Genomic DNA, 16,982 nt, shown 5'->3' with positions numbered 1-16,982 from the left:
TCATTCTTTTTTTTATGGCTGAGTAGTATCCCATTGGATATATGTACCACCTCTTCTTTATCCATTCCTCTGTCGGTGGATATTTAGGTTGCTTCCATGTCTTGGCTACTGTAAATAGTGCTGCTATGAACATTGGGGTGCATGTATATTTTCAAACTATGGTTTTCTCCAGATATATGCCCAGGGGTGGGATTGCTGGATTATATGGTAGTTCTATTTTTATTTTTTTAAGGAACCTCCATACTATTCTCCATAGTGGTTGGACCAATTTTCATTCCCATCAAGAGTGTAGGAGGGTTCCCTTTTCTCCATACCCTCTCCAGCATTTATTGTTTGTAAACTTTTTGATGATGGCCATTCTGAGTAGTGTGAGGTGATACCTCATTGTAGTTTTGGTTTGAATTTCTCTAATAATTAGCGATGTTGAGCATCTTTTCATGTGCTTTTTGGAGCACTGTATATCTTCTTTGGAGAAATGTCTATTTAGATCTTCTGCCTTTTTTTTTTTTTTTTTTCCTTTTTTTTTTGCGGTATGCGGGCCTCTCACTGCTGTGGCCTCTCCCTCTGCGGAGCACAGGCTCCGGACGCGCAGGCCCAGCGGCCATGGCTCACGGGCCCAGCCGCTCCGCGGCATGCGGGACCCTCCCGGACCAGGGCACGAACACGCGTCCCCCGCATCGGCAGGCGGACTCCCAACCACTGCGCCACCAGGGAAGCCCCTCTTCTGCCTTTTTTTGATTGGGTTGTTTTTTTTGATATTGAGCTGCACAAGCTGTTTGTATATTTTGGAGATTAATCCCTTGTCGGTAGCATCGTTTGCAAATATTTTCTCCCATTCTGTGCATTGTCTTTTCATTTTGTTTATGGTTTCCTTTGCTGTGCAAAAGCTTTGAAGTTTCATTAGGTCCCATTTGTTTATTTTTGTTTTTATTTTCATTACTCTAGGAGGTGGATCCAAAAAGATATTGCTGTGATTTATGTCAAAGAGTGTTCTGCCTATGTTTTCCTCTAAGTGTTTTATAGTATCTGGTCTTACATTTAGGTCTTTAATCCATTTTGAGTTTATTTTTTTGTATGGTGTTAGGGAATGTTCTAATTTCATTCTTTTACATGTAGCTGCACAGTTTTCCCAGCACCCCTTATTGAAGAAACTGTTTTTTCTCCATTGTATATTCTTGCCTCCTTTGTCGTAGATTAATTCTATCCTGTTCCATTGATCTATATTTCTGTTCTTGTGCCAGTATCATACTGTTTTGATTACTGTAGTATAGTTTATAGTATATTTTGAAGTCAGGGAGCCTGATTCCTCCAGCTCCATTTTTCTTTCTCAGGATTGCTTTGGCTATTCAGGGTCTTTTTTGTTTCTATACAAATTAAATTTTTTTTTGTTCCAGTTCTGTGAAAAATGCCATTGGTAATTTGATAGGGATTGTATTGAATCTGTGGTTGCCTTGGGTAGTATAGTCATTTTGACAATATTGATTCTTCCAATCCAAGAACATGGTATATCTTTCCATCTGTTTGTGTCATCTTTGATTTCTTTCATCAGCATCTTATAGTTTTCAGAGTACACGTCTTTTGCCTCCTCAGGTAGGTGTATTCCTAGGTATGTTGTTCTTTTTGATGTGATGGTAAATGGGCTTGTTTCCTTAATTTCTGTTTCAGATCTTTCGTTGAAGTTCTGTGTAGTTTTATCACCTGTGTAGGTCCCTGTATCCACCACAGTAAAGGAAATGAACAGTTCCAACACCAAAGAAAAACTCTGGAGTTACACCTTTTATGACCACACCCACCTCCTTCCCACCACCTGCATCTCTTCCACTTCGTCCCTAACACTTGGCAACCACGAAATCTGTCTTCCATTCCTAAATTTTTGTCATTTCCAAAATGTCATATAAATGGAACCATATAGCATCTAATTTTTTTGAGTTGACTTTTTTTGCTCAGCATAATAACCTGGCAATTTATCCAAGTTGTTGCATGTTATCAATAGTGTGCACCTTTTGATTGCTGATTAGTACTCTATGGCATTAAGTGAACCATAGTTTAAGTCCTTACCTGTTGGAGGACACTGAGTTGTTTTCAGTTTTTGTCTATTATGAATAAAGCTGCTATGAACATTGGCGTGTAGGTTTTGAAATGCCCAGGGATATGAAATTAGCTACCACATTCTGGAGGCCAGGGGTGCTTACTGGGTCCATCATTGCTTCTAAGGGCTTTTCAGTAGACAGAATTAGTATATGCTTTTAAATTTAAACTAAAATATTCCATGGGTTCATAAGATACTTCCTAAATTCAACAGTATAGGGAATTTGCATAACATCATTGATTTTATATTTGTATGTCTTTTCTCCTATGCCAAAATTCCAGTTCTGATAACATCAACATAATTATGTTCTATCCTACCCATTTTCACTTATTCCCAACAATATGACTACTGAATATAATTTAAGATTTTATGGCAGTTTAAAATTTTTTTAAACAGCAGTTAATTTTGTCTTTAGGGTAGATTTTTTGGATGTATAGCTAAATTACTGTGTTTTTCAAGTCATTCAGAAGAGTTCCCATCTGTGTAGTTAGTTCCCATCTGTGTAGTAAATATACATTTAGGTTCATTTGTTTCATCTTGCTTTCAACTTTTAGGGACTGATTTTTAAAAATTAATTTGTATCATATAATCATGTAAAACATATAAGTTTCCAAAGTCAAATATACAAAACAAAGTATACAGATGGTCCCTGACCTGTGACGGTTTGATTTACGATTTTTCAACTTTATGATGGTGTGAAAGCAATAAGCATTCAGTAGAAACCGTACTTCAAATTTTGAATTTTGATCTTTTTCCCGGGCTTGCAATATATGGTACCATACTGTCTTGTGATGCTGGGCAGAGGCAGTGAGTTGCAGCTTCCAGTCAACCTCGTGGTCATGAGGGTAAGCAACGTGATACACTTAAAACCATTCTGTACCCACTTTCAGCACAGTATTCAATACATTACATGAGATATTCAACACTTTATTATAAAATAGGCTTTGTGTTACATGATTCTGTCCAACTATATGCTAAATTAAGTGTTCTGAGCACATTTAAGGTAGGCTAGGCTAAGCTATGATGGTCAGTAGGTTAGGTGTATTAAATGCATTTTCGACTTAACGATATATTTCTCTCAACATAACCCCATCATAAGTGGAGGAAGATCTGCAGTAGAGGAAATGGCCATACTTATTCCTGACTTTAGCAGGAAAGCCTCTAGTTTCACCATTGAGATTCTCGAAAACTTTTTTTGTAAAATATGGGTAACGCCATCCATTCTATCTGATCTTCCACAGCATTTCTTGGAAGATAAAGTATGTGAAAACAAACTGAAAAGTGACACAAAAACATGCCTGTTGACTGTTAACGCATTTTGGGAGAGCCTCAAAAGTCTTGAACCCAACTTAGTACATTTTACAGAAGAAGAAACAGAGGCTCACAGAACTGAGAGGGCCTACCCCAAGGAACATTAGGGAATGAGGCGAGAGCTCCCGTTTCCTGCCCTGCAGTCCGGGATAAATCCACGGAGCCTTTTTTTAAAAAACTGTACTTATATGCAGATATTTATTTTTTATATAGATGAATATTTTAGTGGATCTTCGAAGGGGAAAAAGTCACAAAAGGCCGCAAACTGAATGAGGCTGCTGTCGCCCAGGCAACCACGGTCACCTAGGAGGGGGCCCGGGGCTGGAGTCAGCGAGCCACGCCCTCATTCAAACTGGGGAGCTCCGGTCCGAGTTTGGGGGCGACGGAACACCCGGAGATGCTGTGGAGGCATGGAGTAGGGAGATCCAGTATGGGGACGCTGGACCGTTAATAGGGAGGACTGACACACTCTGGATTCCAGCGGAGGCCAGGTGGTGGCGATTGGATAGGGCAACGACGCTGTAGCGCAAGTTTCTAGATGAAAATGGTCCTAATGAGGACCCGTAGAGCTTCCAAGGGCTTCAGCTCTAAAACCCCGGCCTGGGGGCGGGGCAAGGCTTTGTGGGCGGAAGCTTTCCGCGAGGCGGGGAGCGGGGCAACGGAAATGACGCTTAGGCGCACCAATAGGGCGGGGCGGGCGCTAACGGTTTTCGGTAGCGCTGTCTTAGAAGGGCGGGGGAGAGGAGGTGGCGAGTCTGTGTTCCCTGACCCTTGGGCCCCAGCGACCCCGCACCCCTGCAGACACCCCAAGATGATGGGCTGTGAGGAGCCAGAGCTGGAGTCGGTGGAAGGGGGAGAGGCCGTGGCTGACCCAGGGCCACTCCCAGAACCCCGAGCCCCCGTGCCCGGAGCCCCCGTGCCGGAGCCCGGCCTGGACCTGAGCCTAAGTCTGAGCCCTCTGTCCGAGAGCCCCGGGCGCGGGCGGTCCAACTGCAGCCCGGGACGGCGGAAGGGGCGGGCGGACCGGCGGGGCGGGGCCCGCAAGGGGCGGCAGGTGAGCTGGGGGAAGGCCTGGCCGCCAGCCCGCCGACGACCCCGCGCCTTCTTCTTCACCGCCCCGCTCTCTGCTTCCAGGTCCGCTTCCGCCTGGCGCCGCCCTCCCCGGTACGGTCCCAGCCGCCGCCGGCCGCCACCGCACCGAGCGAGAAGCTCGCGGCGCCGCAGGACCTGGGGACGCCCGCGCAGCAGAGCAGCCTGGCCCTGAGCTTCGAGCTGCAGGCCGCGCGGGCCGCAGCCGGGGGCCAGTTCGATGCCGCGAAGGCCGTGGAAGAACAGCTGAGAAAGTCGTTCCAGACCCGCTGCAGCCTGGAAGAGAGCGTGGCCGAGGGTGAGGGGGGCAGGCGGCCGGCCGGGCGCGGGAGCGGGGGTGCGAGGCGCCGCTCACTTCCGCTCCTGCGGTCTCAGGGCTGAACGTGCCGCGCTCCAAGCGGCTCTTCCGAGACCTGGTGAGCCTGCAGGTGCCCGAGGAACAGGTTCTGAACGCCGCGCTGAGGGAGAAACTGGCGCTCCTGCCGCCGCAGGCCCGAGCCCCGCCTCCAAAGGTGAGGGACCTGGGCTTGAGTCTCCCCTACCCCGTCCCCCCTCCTCCCCAACTGCCAGGGGTTCTGTCCCCTCCCCGAGGGTAACCTTGCTTTTTGCTCCAACTCCAACAGGAGCCATCTGGGCCAGGGCCAGACATGACCATTTTGTGTGATCCAGAAACATTATTTTATGAATCTCCACACCTGACCCTGGAAGGTCTGCCCCCTCTCCGGCTTCAACTCCGGCCCCGCCCTTCAGAGGATACCTTCCTTATGCATCGGACACTGAGGCGATGGGAAGCGTAGACTTGGGAGGCTCCCTGGATTGCTAGTTCATATCTTTTTGTTTTTAAACTATGAGAATAAAGTGGTTTTGCTAACAAATGGGACTCTTCTTGGGAGCCTTGAGATGGGGTCAAGCCTCAGGTTGGAAGCTGCCAGAAAGTCAAGGTTTTGGCCCTCCTTTAAAGGAACTTGGTAGTGATGAGAAATAGAGCAGGCAGGTGGTCTGGTCCTAAAAGTGCCTTTTTCTAGTTCCACTTCGACTCCACGGTTAACTTCCAAAGTTAGCTTTGTGCCCAAAACTTAACGTAAAAAAGTTTTGTCAGTGTTTCTTTGGGGGAGGATAGATTCTTCAGGTTTCACATCAAAGTTCACATACCCCTTTTTCCTGGCCTAGGGTTCTGTACACTTGGGTGTGGGTCTCGTTAGCATTCAACAGCCTTCCCAACCATTGAAAAACCTGCCCTCTTCCTTAAGACTATAGTTTGGGCAGAGAGGAAGCACAGGTTCTACCAGGAGGCACCGTGTCCCCCACCCCCACCCCCCGCCCCCAACTAGAATGTGCTAGACAGGTGTGTGGGCCACTGCCCTAAACATCAAGTTTATTGTGCTGTTCTCACATTCCAAACCCAACCCCCTCTCCCAGTGAGGGACAGCAGAGGGAAGGATTTTCACAGTACCTGCATGCCTCCCCAGCAACGTCCCCCTTTTAACCCTCAGTCCATCTATCCGTGGTCCACTGAAACGCAGCTAGGGACAAGGGCCGAGGAGAAATGGGAACCTCTCCTTGGGAGAACAGGAGGAAGAGGCTAGAGAACTTGATACCCCCCAGCTCCCATGCCCTCGGAGAACAGAGGGCAGCAAACAGTCCATGCCATCCAGCCCAGTGGGCTAGGGGAGAGGAAGATGATGGTGACTCCAGCACAGCTGGGCTTGCTGCTTAGGTGCCAGAGGTGTAGGGAAGAGGCTGGGGCAGCAACACAGGAAAAGCTTTCTCTGCAGATCCAGGAGAGGAAACTATTTTTGGAGGCAGAAAGAAAAGACCTTGGGATACTTTCCTCTCCCCCCCCAGGTCCTCTGGAGCAGCGGGCAGCTTCACACTTTCTGTTCAGGGGGCCACTTAGTGGCTGGGGGAATGGGCCTTGTGGAACAGGTACACAGGACGCTGGAAGCCTGAGGGAAGAGTGTGCAATCAGGAGGGGTTTTGGCAGGACCTTAAGACTCCACAGGGTCTGCACCCTGCACCAGGACTGGCCTCCCTTCCTCCCCCAACAAAATAAGCCAGCCTTACCTCTGGAGGTGTTGTGGGGTGTGGCCACAAGCTCATAGCTGGAGAAGCCCACCTCTGGGGATGTCAGGTAGGAACTGAACTGCTCTGGCTTCAGCTGAATTCGATAGTAGTTCTTGTAGATTGCTTCCTAGGGAGGACGACAAGGGATCACTTTAGCTCGTTGCCTTCTCTGCTGGTGGAGGATGATGCCCACCCAGGGGGCCTTTTCACCTTGTTCAGAAAGTCCTCTTTCTGCTTCTTTGAGGCCTTCCTTGCCTCAACTAAAGGAAGGATAGGCCCAACTTCCAGAAACCCCAACTCACCGTGAGAGTCTTTCTCCTGCCGTAGGATGACCAAGGCTGGGGCTCCAGGACCAGGATGCCCCCAGGATGTAGGTGCCGGTAGATTCGACGAAACATGCGCTTCAGCCCCTCGTCTCCCCAGTTGAGATGCACCCACTTGGTGAGGCTGAGGCAGAGCACCACATCATACTCAGGTTTTTGGGCCTCCACCAGCTCATCTCGATCCAGCACATAGTTACCCTGAGAGCAAGAATTGGGGGTGAGGTCAACAGAGGCATAAAAGAACCACTGCCCCCTCACAACCCACTCTGCAGCCTCACTTTAGTCCTTGGCCACAATCTGCTTTGACACTTCTCAAAATAACTCCCAAATGGTACCCTGTTTGAGTCTCATTTTCTTGCTTTCTATTGGTGGTAAGCCAATCAAACATAAAAAGGGAGCTTGGGTAACTTTATTTTTTTGCGGTACACGGGCCTCTCACTGTTGTGGCCTCTCCCGTTGCGGAGCACAGGCTCCGGACGCGCAGGCTCAGCGGCCATGGCTCACGGGCTCAGCCGCTCCGTGGCATGTGGGATCTTCCTGGACTGGGGCACAAACCCGTGTCCCCTGCATCGGCAGGCGGACTCTCAACCACTGCGCCACCAGGGAAGCCCGGTAACTTTAAATTGAGCAAATTATCCACGAGATCACCAAAGCTGGGGTCAAATTGCAGAGAAAGAATGGTGGGGTTCTCCCAAGACCCTGTCCGCTACTTATTCCCACCCCACAGTCATTAAGCTGAGAGATTCAACGTTATGCAAAGGGCCCCAACCCAGGTTTGAAAGGGAGACCTGTGGGTTCCTTCCCTGTAGTTGGGACTGGCAAAGTTTCAGGCCTATTCTTTTTCTCCCAGAGAAATGAAGAACCCCATCCCGCAGGAAACCTCTTCTAGATGATAAGCTCATTACCACCCTCTGCAAAGTCCATTCTTCTAGGTTGTAACCCAACACACTGCCAACTATTCCTGTAGCTGGCCTAACTGGAGCATTTTACGGGAATCCACCTGCAGTCAGGGGACAGACACTGAAGACATGGTACTCTCTCCTGCTTCCCCAAGGTACTCTTTCTGACACTTCCCCATCCCACCATCTTGGGTCAGTGTGGAGATGACCTTAGGCCAAGCCGCTTAGGTTCCTGGCCACTGACAATCAATTCTGCATCTAATGCAAACAAGGTCCCCATCAAAGGACAGAAACTGTAATTAGTCAGCCACTACCCTAATCCTCTCCCCCATCCCAAGACATTGCATGTCTGAAACCCACCCCTTCATGCACCTTCAGTAGGTTGGAGGACAAGTTTTCATCTGGACCACATCCTCTAACGGGGAAGGTGGACAAGTCTGGATTACAGTACTGGCCAAGAGCAGGGCAAGAGGAGTCTGCCCCAATTCTGGGGCTTGCAGTCATGAGAAAGGACTCCAAGTAGAGCCACCGCCACCGCCCCCCCGACCCAGGTTATAGGGGGGGAGACACACCCAGTGGAATCAATCGCAGATTCAGACCCTTCTCTGGAGGATTTGGTTTTCCTAGGGAGGGGTGCATGCACAGACACCCTCTGGGTTATAACCTTTCCCTGCCATGTTCCCATTTAACCTCATCTTCACTCCTGGTCCCTATCCCAAGAGCCTGTGAACCCTCTTACCGTGACGAAGACAACATTGTTGGGGAAGACGGATGTGTCTGCTCCATCCAAGGGCACTTGGGGTGCAGCAATGGGACCCCGGCTGGCCGTCAGTGAGGCCGGGAAGTAGCTTCTCTTTCGGACGGTTGTGGTCCCTTCCTCACTCTCTGCTCCTGGGGCCCCGTCAGAAGTCTGGGGTGGCAGACGCAGCTCTTCGGACAGGTAGTGTCGGATGTTTTGGCGGGCCGAATGGATGAGCTGGGCATCAATATCCAGGCCCACCATGCGGGACGGGCCCCACTTACAGGCAATGCTCAGGGTCAAATGGCCCACATTGCAGCCCAGATCTAGGACGTCCCGACCCCGAAACCACTCAGGCTTCAACACCCGAAGGCGCCCGTCCTCACAGGAAGGATTGCGGTACCCATAGTACTTGCAAAAATTCCCATACTGGAACTTGCACTGTTGCTTTTTGAAGCCCGCAGCAGGTAGTGGGTGGAGGTGGTGGCGGCCTCCCCCACTCCCTCGGCCCTTTTCTTTGGGACCCTGGCCTCCACCCCTAGCCCCTGCCTCTGACTTGCTGGAAGTCCTGCGACGTTTGCGATGTCGTGAGGAGGAAGACGAGGATGCAGAGGTAACTGAGGCAGCTGGAGGGGCTGAAAGGGAGCCTGAGGGACCCTGTAGGGCAGATGGAAGGGGAGACACGACCTCATCCCTGCAGTTGATGGCTGTGTTGAGTTCATAGGGTTCGGGGGCGTCCCGGTTCTGGCCTCTATGCTGCTGCTGCTGCTGCTGCTGCGGGGTGCCCTCCCCATGGAGTGAGGAAGTGAGGGGGGCTGTGGGCAGCACGGAGTGGCTATCATTCCCTCCAGCTGCCTGCTGCTGCTGCTGCTGCTGCTGCTGGTGGTGCTGTCCCCGGTGTCTATGCCGCTTCCGACCAGTCTTGAGTGGCGAAGCAAGGACTACTTGGGCCTCATCAGTGCAAGTATTGAGACTGAGAGGGTCTGTAATATCTTTGGGGATGAGGATCTCCACTGGATCTCGCCCCTTGGCCGGAAGTGGGGATGACTTAGGGGTCTCCGCATTGAGTGCGCGGCTCACTTCCTCATCCAGGAGACTATTCAGGTTCAATGGATCAAAGATATTGCCCCCCAGGAGGAAGTTGGAGGGTAAGACAGAGTCACAGTCCGAATTGACCCGCCTGCGCCTCTTGAAGGCCGGATGTTTGAAGCCTCCACCACCTCCCCCTACATTACAGCTATTTCTCCTCTTGCCCCCACCTCCCCCAGGGGGCCGGTGGGGCTGATAGCCATTACGGGGTCGAGGAGGAGCAGGGGGGCCCAGTTCTGTTCCGCCCCCTCCCCGTCGCTCCTCCCCCACGTCCGGGGGAGCGGCTCTCCCGGGGGGATCCGACAAGCAGGCCTCCCCGTGCGACTGCGCCTGGGGGCCGCCCCCTCGTTGCTGCTGCGACTGACCGCCCCGAGGGGTGGGTGCAGCCCCGGGGCTCTCCTTGCCGGCCTCAGAAGCCGGGGATCCCGCCGAGTGTGCGCGCGGGCCCGGCCCACGCTGTGTTCCGCCGCGGAGCTCCCCGGAGGCTGCCTCTCGGTGCGGTTGCACAGTGGGGCCGCCCCCTCCGCCCGACTCATCTTTAAGCGGCGGCGGCGGGGCCGGCACCAGAAACGGCTCCTTCTCCGCCGCCATCTCGATCATTTCCTCCCCTTATTCCGTCCCAGTCGAGGGCAACCGGAGGGACAGGGGGCTTAACCCCCCTTCCTAAACCCCGCTCGCTTCCCCCCCTTTCGCGAGTGCGCGCGCAGTTCTGCTCTTCTCCCCTAGTCTCGCGCCCAAGCGCCTCCCCCGAAGCGCGCCCTACTCGCCCGCGAGACCAAAACAAGATGCCCGCGAGACCCGAACAACTCGAGGAATCAACCGCGCGTGCGCCGACCCCTTTCTCCACTACCACTACCGCTTCGCCGCGAGCGCGCACTGCTGGGGCGCGTTCCTCGCTCCCTGGAATCACGCATGCGCACTCCGCCACCACCCTGGTTGCGCGCGCATCGGAGTACGAACCAACTTAACGGCTCCGGGAGTTTAAATATAGCCCCCTCAGCCCCCCCAAAAGCCCACCACCCCAAACTGACACCCTACTTCCCTTCGCAGCTATGTCCGTCCCTACTGATATCCTTTGTCTCTGCCGCGCGATCCCACCCACCGTAGGCGGGGGACGGGGAGCTGGTGTGAAAAGGTCTCCTTGACACCCGACCCTTGTTCCTGAGGAATGAGTCTCAGCGGTCTCCGCCCGGCTCTAAACCCAGCAACCTCCCTACCCCGCCTCCTTCCTCCCCCTAGTGGGCAGCGCCTGCGCACACCCTTTTGGGCTTGCGCGGGTAGATGCAGCACGTGCTGGAGATGACGCCCCGCCCTCCGTCCTAGGGGCGGGAACTGTTACGTTGCTTCCTCAGGTTTGGTACACGCATCATGCGTCAGCACGACTCGGAGGGGTGTGGCTAAGGAACGGGGCGGCCCTCATGAATTATTCATGACCTGGTTGCCCCCTGTGTCCACCTATTTAGAAGGGCTTCCGAGGGAGTGGAGGGGGTGAACCTAGAAGTAGGGGAGGGGAAGGAGCGGAGCGTACTGCCCGTCTTCCTACTAACTGTTCTCAGTATAATACGACAGGTCATTTTAACTCACCCCCTTGAAAATATTCTCTGCTGAACTGGAAAAAAAAAAAAACTAAAACAGGCAATGTTGTCCAACTTCCTCTTCCCTCGAAACGGCCGAGTAGTTCTCTCGCTCCTCCGCCTTCCCCCAATCGCAATCACCTGGGGACACTACGCCCTCTTCTCAGCCTCCCCATCCACCGCCCGGACACCAACGCCTCCGCCCACCACCCGACGTCTGCGCACGAGCCCCCCAGCCCGCGGAGAGCGACCCCGACGCCCACCACAGCCACCAATAGCAGTACACCCACCACCACCGCCCCCTCGTACGCAGGCCTTCCCAAGCACACGTTGTGGCTTCGCGCCGCCTTATATAAAAACGAATGTGGGCGGAGAAGAGGCTTTGGCTTGCTTTGGGGACCCCCTGCCTCAGTCAATGGGGAAGAAGCTACTCGACGGCCTTTCCAGAGGGTGCTTTGTGGCTCGTTCTCCTTGCCAACAGCGCTTGGGGTGCGGGTCCTGTGGCTGAGAAGAGGGAGGAAGAGGCGAGAATGGGGTTAAGGATAGTCTCAAAATAAAATATCAAAATAAGGGCATGAAGGAGACTAAGAGGAAGAATGGGAATCAGGGCACGATTCCCAGAGGAAGGAAAAGGCAGTCTCGAGCACAGAGTAAAGTTAGTAAAAGGAATATGTGCATCTTGAACGATCAGGCGCTATTGCTGCCACCTAAAAAAAGTGAGGCCACCGAGGATTATGGGATTTGTAGTTTTACAGGGCGTTTTGTTGGAAGATGGCGGCAATAACTCAGCTGCGCAGACGCAGAAGCCGATTCCAGTTGCGCATGCGCCTTACCTCTGCGAGCAGGCCGCCGGTGGGGGTGGAGGTGGAGCTTGTGCGCGGCCTCGCGCCTTTCCCTGGTGGCGGGAAAACTGGCTCGAGGTTTGAGGGGCTTGGAGAATCTCTGCATTACCCCACTCTGCTCCTCGCCCTTAGGTTCTCATCTCTCCAGAAGGTAGTTCCGCTTGCAGCTGAAGGTGCTAGGCGTGGCCAATCCTGACACCTGTCGCCTGAGAAGTTTTCTCTTCAGGGTGCCGTCCAACTCTTAACCCCTGTCCTCAGAATCTCTAACCGCAAACTTACTCCCAACAAACAAACAAAAGTAACTCAATATCACGGCGGGCGACGACGGACCTGAGGGAGAATGCGGATCCTGGTGCTTCCGCGGGTTGCGGGTGGGAGCTGAGGGGAAATTCTCTCATGGCGGGGGAGTTGTTGATGGGGAAGAGACGCTAGAAAGCCACTCTTTTACCCTTTGAGGGGAGTCAAGGACTTTTGGCTCTGTGGTACCTCCGGTCTTAAATGTTGTGCTTAAGACGGAATTGGTGAGGGAAGAGAGAGGGAAATATGTGGGTCCGTCAGAGTTCTTCCCTCTGGTTTATAAGGTGGAATCAGGCCTTTTATTGTTCCAAACGTCACCTTGGTGCTCTGTGAGTCAAAATGCTGCCGGAGTCTGGGAGTCCATGGGCATGACCCCTTTAAGCGAAAGCAATACAAAAAGGCTAGTTTGAGGTCGGCAGTAGTTTGGGGCCAGTATGCAAGCTTTCCGGGAGTTAGATAGCAAGGGTCTGAACCAGGATCAGGGTCCTAAAGAAAGAGTCTGCTTTGGTGATAAGTCCCCGTATCTCTGTGCTTCCTTGCACTCTCTGAACCGAGAAGCTTTAGTCACCATTAATTTATTTATAAGATTATGTAAAAGGTTTAGTTCAGGTAGTTATGACAGTAAATGTCTTGTTAGGTAGTCTGTTATGGGCAGTAAGCGTAGTGGGGATCATTTTTTCCTTCTGTCTTGTTAAAAGTTTTAAATCATGCTTGCTGAGTGCACATGAGAGAAAGAAGGAAGAAAGAGACAGGAAGGAAGGAAGAGAGAAAGAGAAAAAGAACTCTTACTGACGGAGGAATGATAATGAGCAGGGATCTACATACCGTTAGACATTAAGACAAAAATCAAACTCCAGCTTAAAGGATATTTAAAATATAGTCTTTATTTATTTATTTAAGAGTTATGTTTTATCTGGTGGCCATATGGAGGACTTCAAGCCTGGGAGGCAGCATCTCAAGTAACCCTGAGAAAACTGCTCCCAAAATATAGTCTTTATTTATTTAGTTTACAATATATATTTACTTATTTTTGTATGTGTCTATCTACTCCCACTAGAATGTCAGCTCAGTGAGAACAGAAACTCGATCTTTCTTGTTCTCTGCTCAAAATATAGTCTTTTTTTTTTTCAAAATATAGTCTTTAAATACAGTTTTTTGAGGCTCACGGAGTCTGTGTTAGAGGACAATTCTAAAGCGTTTCTTTTGTTCTTTTAGACCAAGGATTCCAGGGACAATATAAAGAGGGAATAATTGGATACTTAAGAGGGGAGAAATTTGTGAACATATTCTAAATGGGGGAAAGGGAGAGGAGGATTAATGCTTTTTGAAAAATATTGACAAGACTGAATTTATTTAGCTAGATCAATTCTCAAACATTTTGGTCTCAGAATCCTTTTATACTCTTAAAAATTATGAAGGATTCCAAACATTGGTTTATATCTATTTATGGATCTATTGATACTAGTATATTAGAAATTAAACTGAGAAAAAAATTAAGCATTTATTTATTAATTTTAAAATAACAATAATAAACCCATTACATAATGTTAACGTAGATAATATTTTAATGAAAATATATTTTCCTAAATGAAAGAAAATTTAGTATGAAGAATGGTGTTTTACATTTCTGCAATCTCTTTCATGTCTGGCTTTTCAGAAACAGATGAAACAGATTTTCATCTGTTTCTGAATTCAATCTGTTATGATATCTTGTTTTGGTTGAAGAGTATGAGAAAACCCAGCCTAACACAGATAAGTAGTTGAAAAAGGGAGGGGGCCCTCAGGGGTCTTTAGATCGCACTTTGAGATCTGCTGAGCTAGGTGATTTCATTCTATAATCAGTGTCATGATTTTTAGTGTTCTAAATGAAAGAAAACTATTTTTTGGAATAGCTCATTCACCTTCCCTTGGTTCCCTTTATTATTTCTAAGTTATTTTCCCCTCCTTATTCACCCTTCTTTCTTATGTCAGTTCAATAGTTAGGATCTGGTTATGGAACTTTCACACTTAAAGCTTTATTGGATTTTTTTGTCTCTCTTTTTTCATCTAAGGTGAAAAAAGAAAATTAAAACCTCAAATGTTATTCCTGGGTCTAGAGCCCCCAGTCATTTCCTAGCTGGCCAGGTGAAAGTTGGTGGTATTTTGTATATTTTTTAACTTCCTTAAAATTGTTTTTCTCTCTCTGAAGTAGATTTCAACATTCGTTATTGTGGAAGAAAATACTTCGCCTGAAACAGAGGAGCAGAGACTTGACTTGTCAGACGGTGACTTCCAGATTTTCCCTTCTCTATTGATCAGGTTAGAGATTTTATTTAAAAGTAATGTTCTTCATCACACCCTCACTGTAGGTTAAGGAAAACCAGTATTCATTGCTGCTTGTATATTTACTACATCTTATTAACTCAACGATGATCCACAATTTTATCTAGTTGCTTGGGGCTCCAGTAACACACTTTTGCCTAGAGAGGTCAGTATAGGTTTAGATAATGATTTGAACCTAAATATTGGAAAAATTTTGCCTTTTTAGGTTGATTAAAATACTCTTTTTATTTTAAAAAATCATTTTGAAATGGTGGTATATGTATAAAATGCTAGAGTTACACAAGAGGGTACAGTAGAGAGCTCATTTCCACCCCCAGCCACCCGTTTCCAGTCTGCTGAGACACTTTTGTCAGTTTCTTGTGTATTCTTCCAGAGATAGTTTACGGATACACAAGGATCTTATATAGAGGAACGTTTAAAAAAATCAAATTTTGTCATCTCAGGTACACTAATTTTCATTTTGTTTTTCTCATTTAGTATAGTTTTATAATTCTGATTGTCTTCATAAGGACTTCTCAGGATCATTTTTGGAATTCTAGAGTCTGGGAGAAGATATGTTTGTCATTTATTATTATTATTCCTTTTGCAGCCTAATTTTATCCAGTTTCTAGCTTCTATTTAGGATTATCGTAAAGAAGGGACCAGTTTGCTGCAGTGATTCTCCCCCAATGTCCCACTTGCTTTTTTTCCAGTGTCAAATAAGTTTGGGAGTTGGTGGTGAAAAGTTAAGATGGAAACAATGATAAAATGTGCTCCTTAATATATAGGAAAAGTAGTTACTGCAGAATAGCACATATCAATTATTCGCATTTATGGAATGAAGAAAAGGAACAGAAAAATACCAAAAAAAAATTAAAAATACTTTATATTCAGCCATGCTGTGGCCACACTAAGTCAAGTCTCCAGTACCTTTTGAATTCATCTTGGGATCTGGAGGGAGGAATTCTACACCCTGAACAACTGAGTGTTTAGCTTGGACATTTGAGGGTTGTAAAATTTTCAGCCCCTTTAGAGGGAAGACTGTATGAACCCAAAGATCCATTTTATGCTGCTTTTGGATCTCTTTATAGTGGGAGATGGCAGAGTAGGAAGATTGAGTTTCAGGTCCAGGGCCTTCAAAGTACTCAAAACCAACAGCCAGAAATAAGATCACTGAGAAGAACAGACATGTTATTAGAATTCGGAAGCCAAAACCTGGGTTCATCTTGACTCTACCATGTATTAACACTGAGGTTTTGGGCAAACCACAGCTGGGTAGAAATAATATTAATGGTGGAAAGTGAAAACTGGAAAAATGTACAAGTTCTTGGAACATCACAAGATGAGTCTTGGCACTGTGCTGGGTCACAAATGACTTATAGCTGTGTAGAGATGTTAACCTCTTCAGCCTTTAGTGTGGCTGGAGGCCCCCCACTCCCATCCCTCAGTTGTATATGGATGTGGGCAGCCTGGTCCTTTTACCCTAGAGTACCTAGAAATATTTTCTGTGTTTCAATGTGTACTTTTAATGTATGCTTTACATGTGTGCTGTGATATTAAGGTTATTGTGAAGCACTGAACTACTGAACTAGACGATTGGGATGTAGTGTAGCACAATTCATAACGCAAACTTATAAATCAGACAGATTCTAATCCTGATTTTTACCACTTTATCGATTACTTAATGTCTCTAAATCCCTCTAAGCCTCAGTTTCCCCAAATGTAAAATGGTATCAATCTCACAGATTTATTGGGAGAATTAAATGAGATGACATATTCAAAGATTATAGTGAGTGCTCAATAAGTGTTACTCATTATTATTAGTCACAACTTTGGTAGAAATAATGAAGCATGCTGATATAGAACATCTGTGTTCTACATCTGTAGAACATCTGTGAGTAGATAGCTACAGATAAACTATGGATATAGAGTGAATATGCTAGATTCTTTTTACTAGCTTCTCTGGGGACCTCTGCTGATTACTAAATACTTCTGAGCCATGAATAGAAATTGCGAGAGTCCAGCACATTCGGAAATTTATTAGACTAGAAGATTTAGGTAAAGGGAAGATATACATTATAGTGATGTTAATAAAGGGGGTTCTCTATGCATAGGGATGTCTGAATTAGGTAGGAGAATTTATAGGTTATTTGTCTTTTAAGTATTCAGGAGAACCTTGTGAAATGAGGTTATCCCTCTGAAGAAAACTCTCACTGTTTAACTCCCAGGACTGTCCACACCCTACTACCACTACTCTGCTACTATTTTTACTTCTGGCTGTTAAAAACGTGTCTTGCTTTAATAAGAGGCACCAAATGGGGTTGCTTATGCTAAGCCCCAAGTCACTAAACCAAGACAACTTAAT

At 48.2% G+C, this 16,982-nt stretch overlaps 2 protein-coding genes across 3 annotated transcripts; one reads left to right on the top strand and one right to left on the bottom strand.

The window, feature by feature from the left end:
- Positions 1 to 4,105: 4,105 nt before the first annotated feature.
- PPP1R35 (protein phosphatase 1 regulatory subunit 35) lies at positions 4,106 to 5,364 on the top strand. Its single transcript, XM_082671594.1, has 4 exons — positions 4,106 to 4,454; positions 4,535 to 4,787; positions 4,865 to 5,001; positions 5,113 to 5,364. The coding sequence occupies exons 1-4, from the start codon at positions 4,212 to 4,214 to the stop codon at positions 5,284 to 5,286; spliced, it is 807 nt and encodes a 268-aa protein (XP_082527720.1). The 5' UTR covers positions 4,106 to 4,211; the 3' UTR covers positions 5,287 to 5,364.
- A 485-nt stretch (positions 5,365 to 5,849) lies between these two features.
- Positions 5,850 to 10,827, bottom strand: MEPCE (methylphosphate capping enzyme). 2 transcript variants are annotated; one of them, XM_082671516.1, is made up of 5 exons: positions 10,706 to 10,743; positions 8,515 to 9,610; positions 6,856 to 7,074; positions 6,554 to 6,680; positions 5,850 to 6,435 (listed from the first exon to the last, which is right to left on the bottom strand). In XM_082671516.1, the coding sequence occupies exons 2-5, from the start codon at positions 8,776 to 8,778 to the stop codon at positions 6,383 to 6,385; spliced, it is 663 nt and encodes a 220-aa protein (XP_082527642.1). In that variant the 5' UTR covers positions 8,779 to 9,610; positions 10,706 to 10,743; the 3' UTR covers positions 5,850 to 6,382. The 2 variants fall into 2 exon arrangements, with proteins under 2 accessions (XP_082527642.1, XP_082527641.1); XM_082671515.1 differs by having other exon boundaries at positions 8,515 to 10,827.
- Positions 10,828 to 16,982: the final 6,155 nt, after the last annotated feature.

Source organism: Grampus griseus (assembly GCF_964374135.1).
Source record: "Grampus griseus genome assembly, chromosome: 14".
NCBI lineage: Eukaryota > Metazoa > Chordata > Mammalia > Artiodactyla > Delphinidae > Grampus > Grampus griseus.
This window is presented reverse-complemented; position numbering and strand designations above follow the sequence as displayed.

What these genes read in the sequence shown, in the direction of transcription:
- PPP1R35 (XM_082671594.1), top strand. Translation starts at nt 4,212, where the DNA reads ATGATGGGCTGTGAGGAGCCAGAGCTGGAGTCGGTGGAAGGGGGAGAG. An exon ending in GGGCCCGCAAGGGGCGGCAG is followed by an intron (nt 4,455 to 4,534) that starts GTGAGCTGGGGG and finishes CTCTGCTTCCAG; the next exon opens with GTCCGCTTCCGCCTGGCGCC. An exon ending in GGAAGAGAGCGTGGCCGAGG is followed by an intron (nt 4,788 to 4,864) that starts GTGAGGGGGGCA and finishes CTGCGGTCTCAG; the next exon opens with GGCTGAACGTGCCGCGCTCC.
- MEPCE (XM_082671515.1), bottom strand. Translation starts at nt 10,203, where the DNA reads ATGATCGAGATGGCGGCGGAGAAGGAGCCGTTTCTGGTGCCGGCCCCG. An exon ending in GCAGGAGAAAGACTCTCACG is followed by an intron (nt 6,681 to 6,855) that starts GTGAGTTGGGGT and finishes CGTCCTCCCTAG; the next exon opens with GAAGCAATCTACAAGAACTA. An exon ending in ACCCCACAACACCTCCAGAG is followed by an intron (nt 6,436 to 6,553) that starts GTAAGGCTGGCT and finishes CTCTTCCCTCAG; the next exon opens with GCTTCCAGCGTCCTGTGTAC.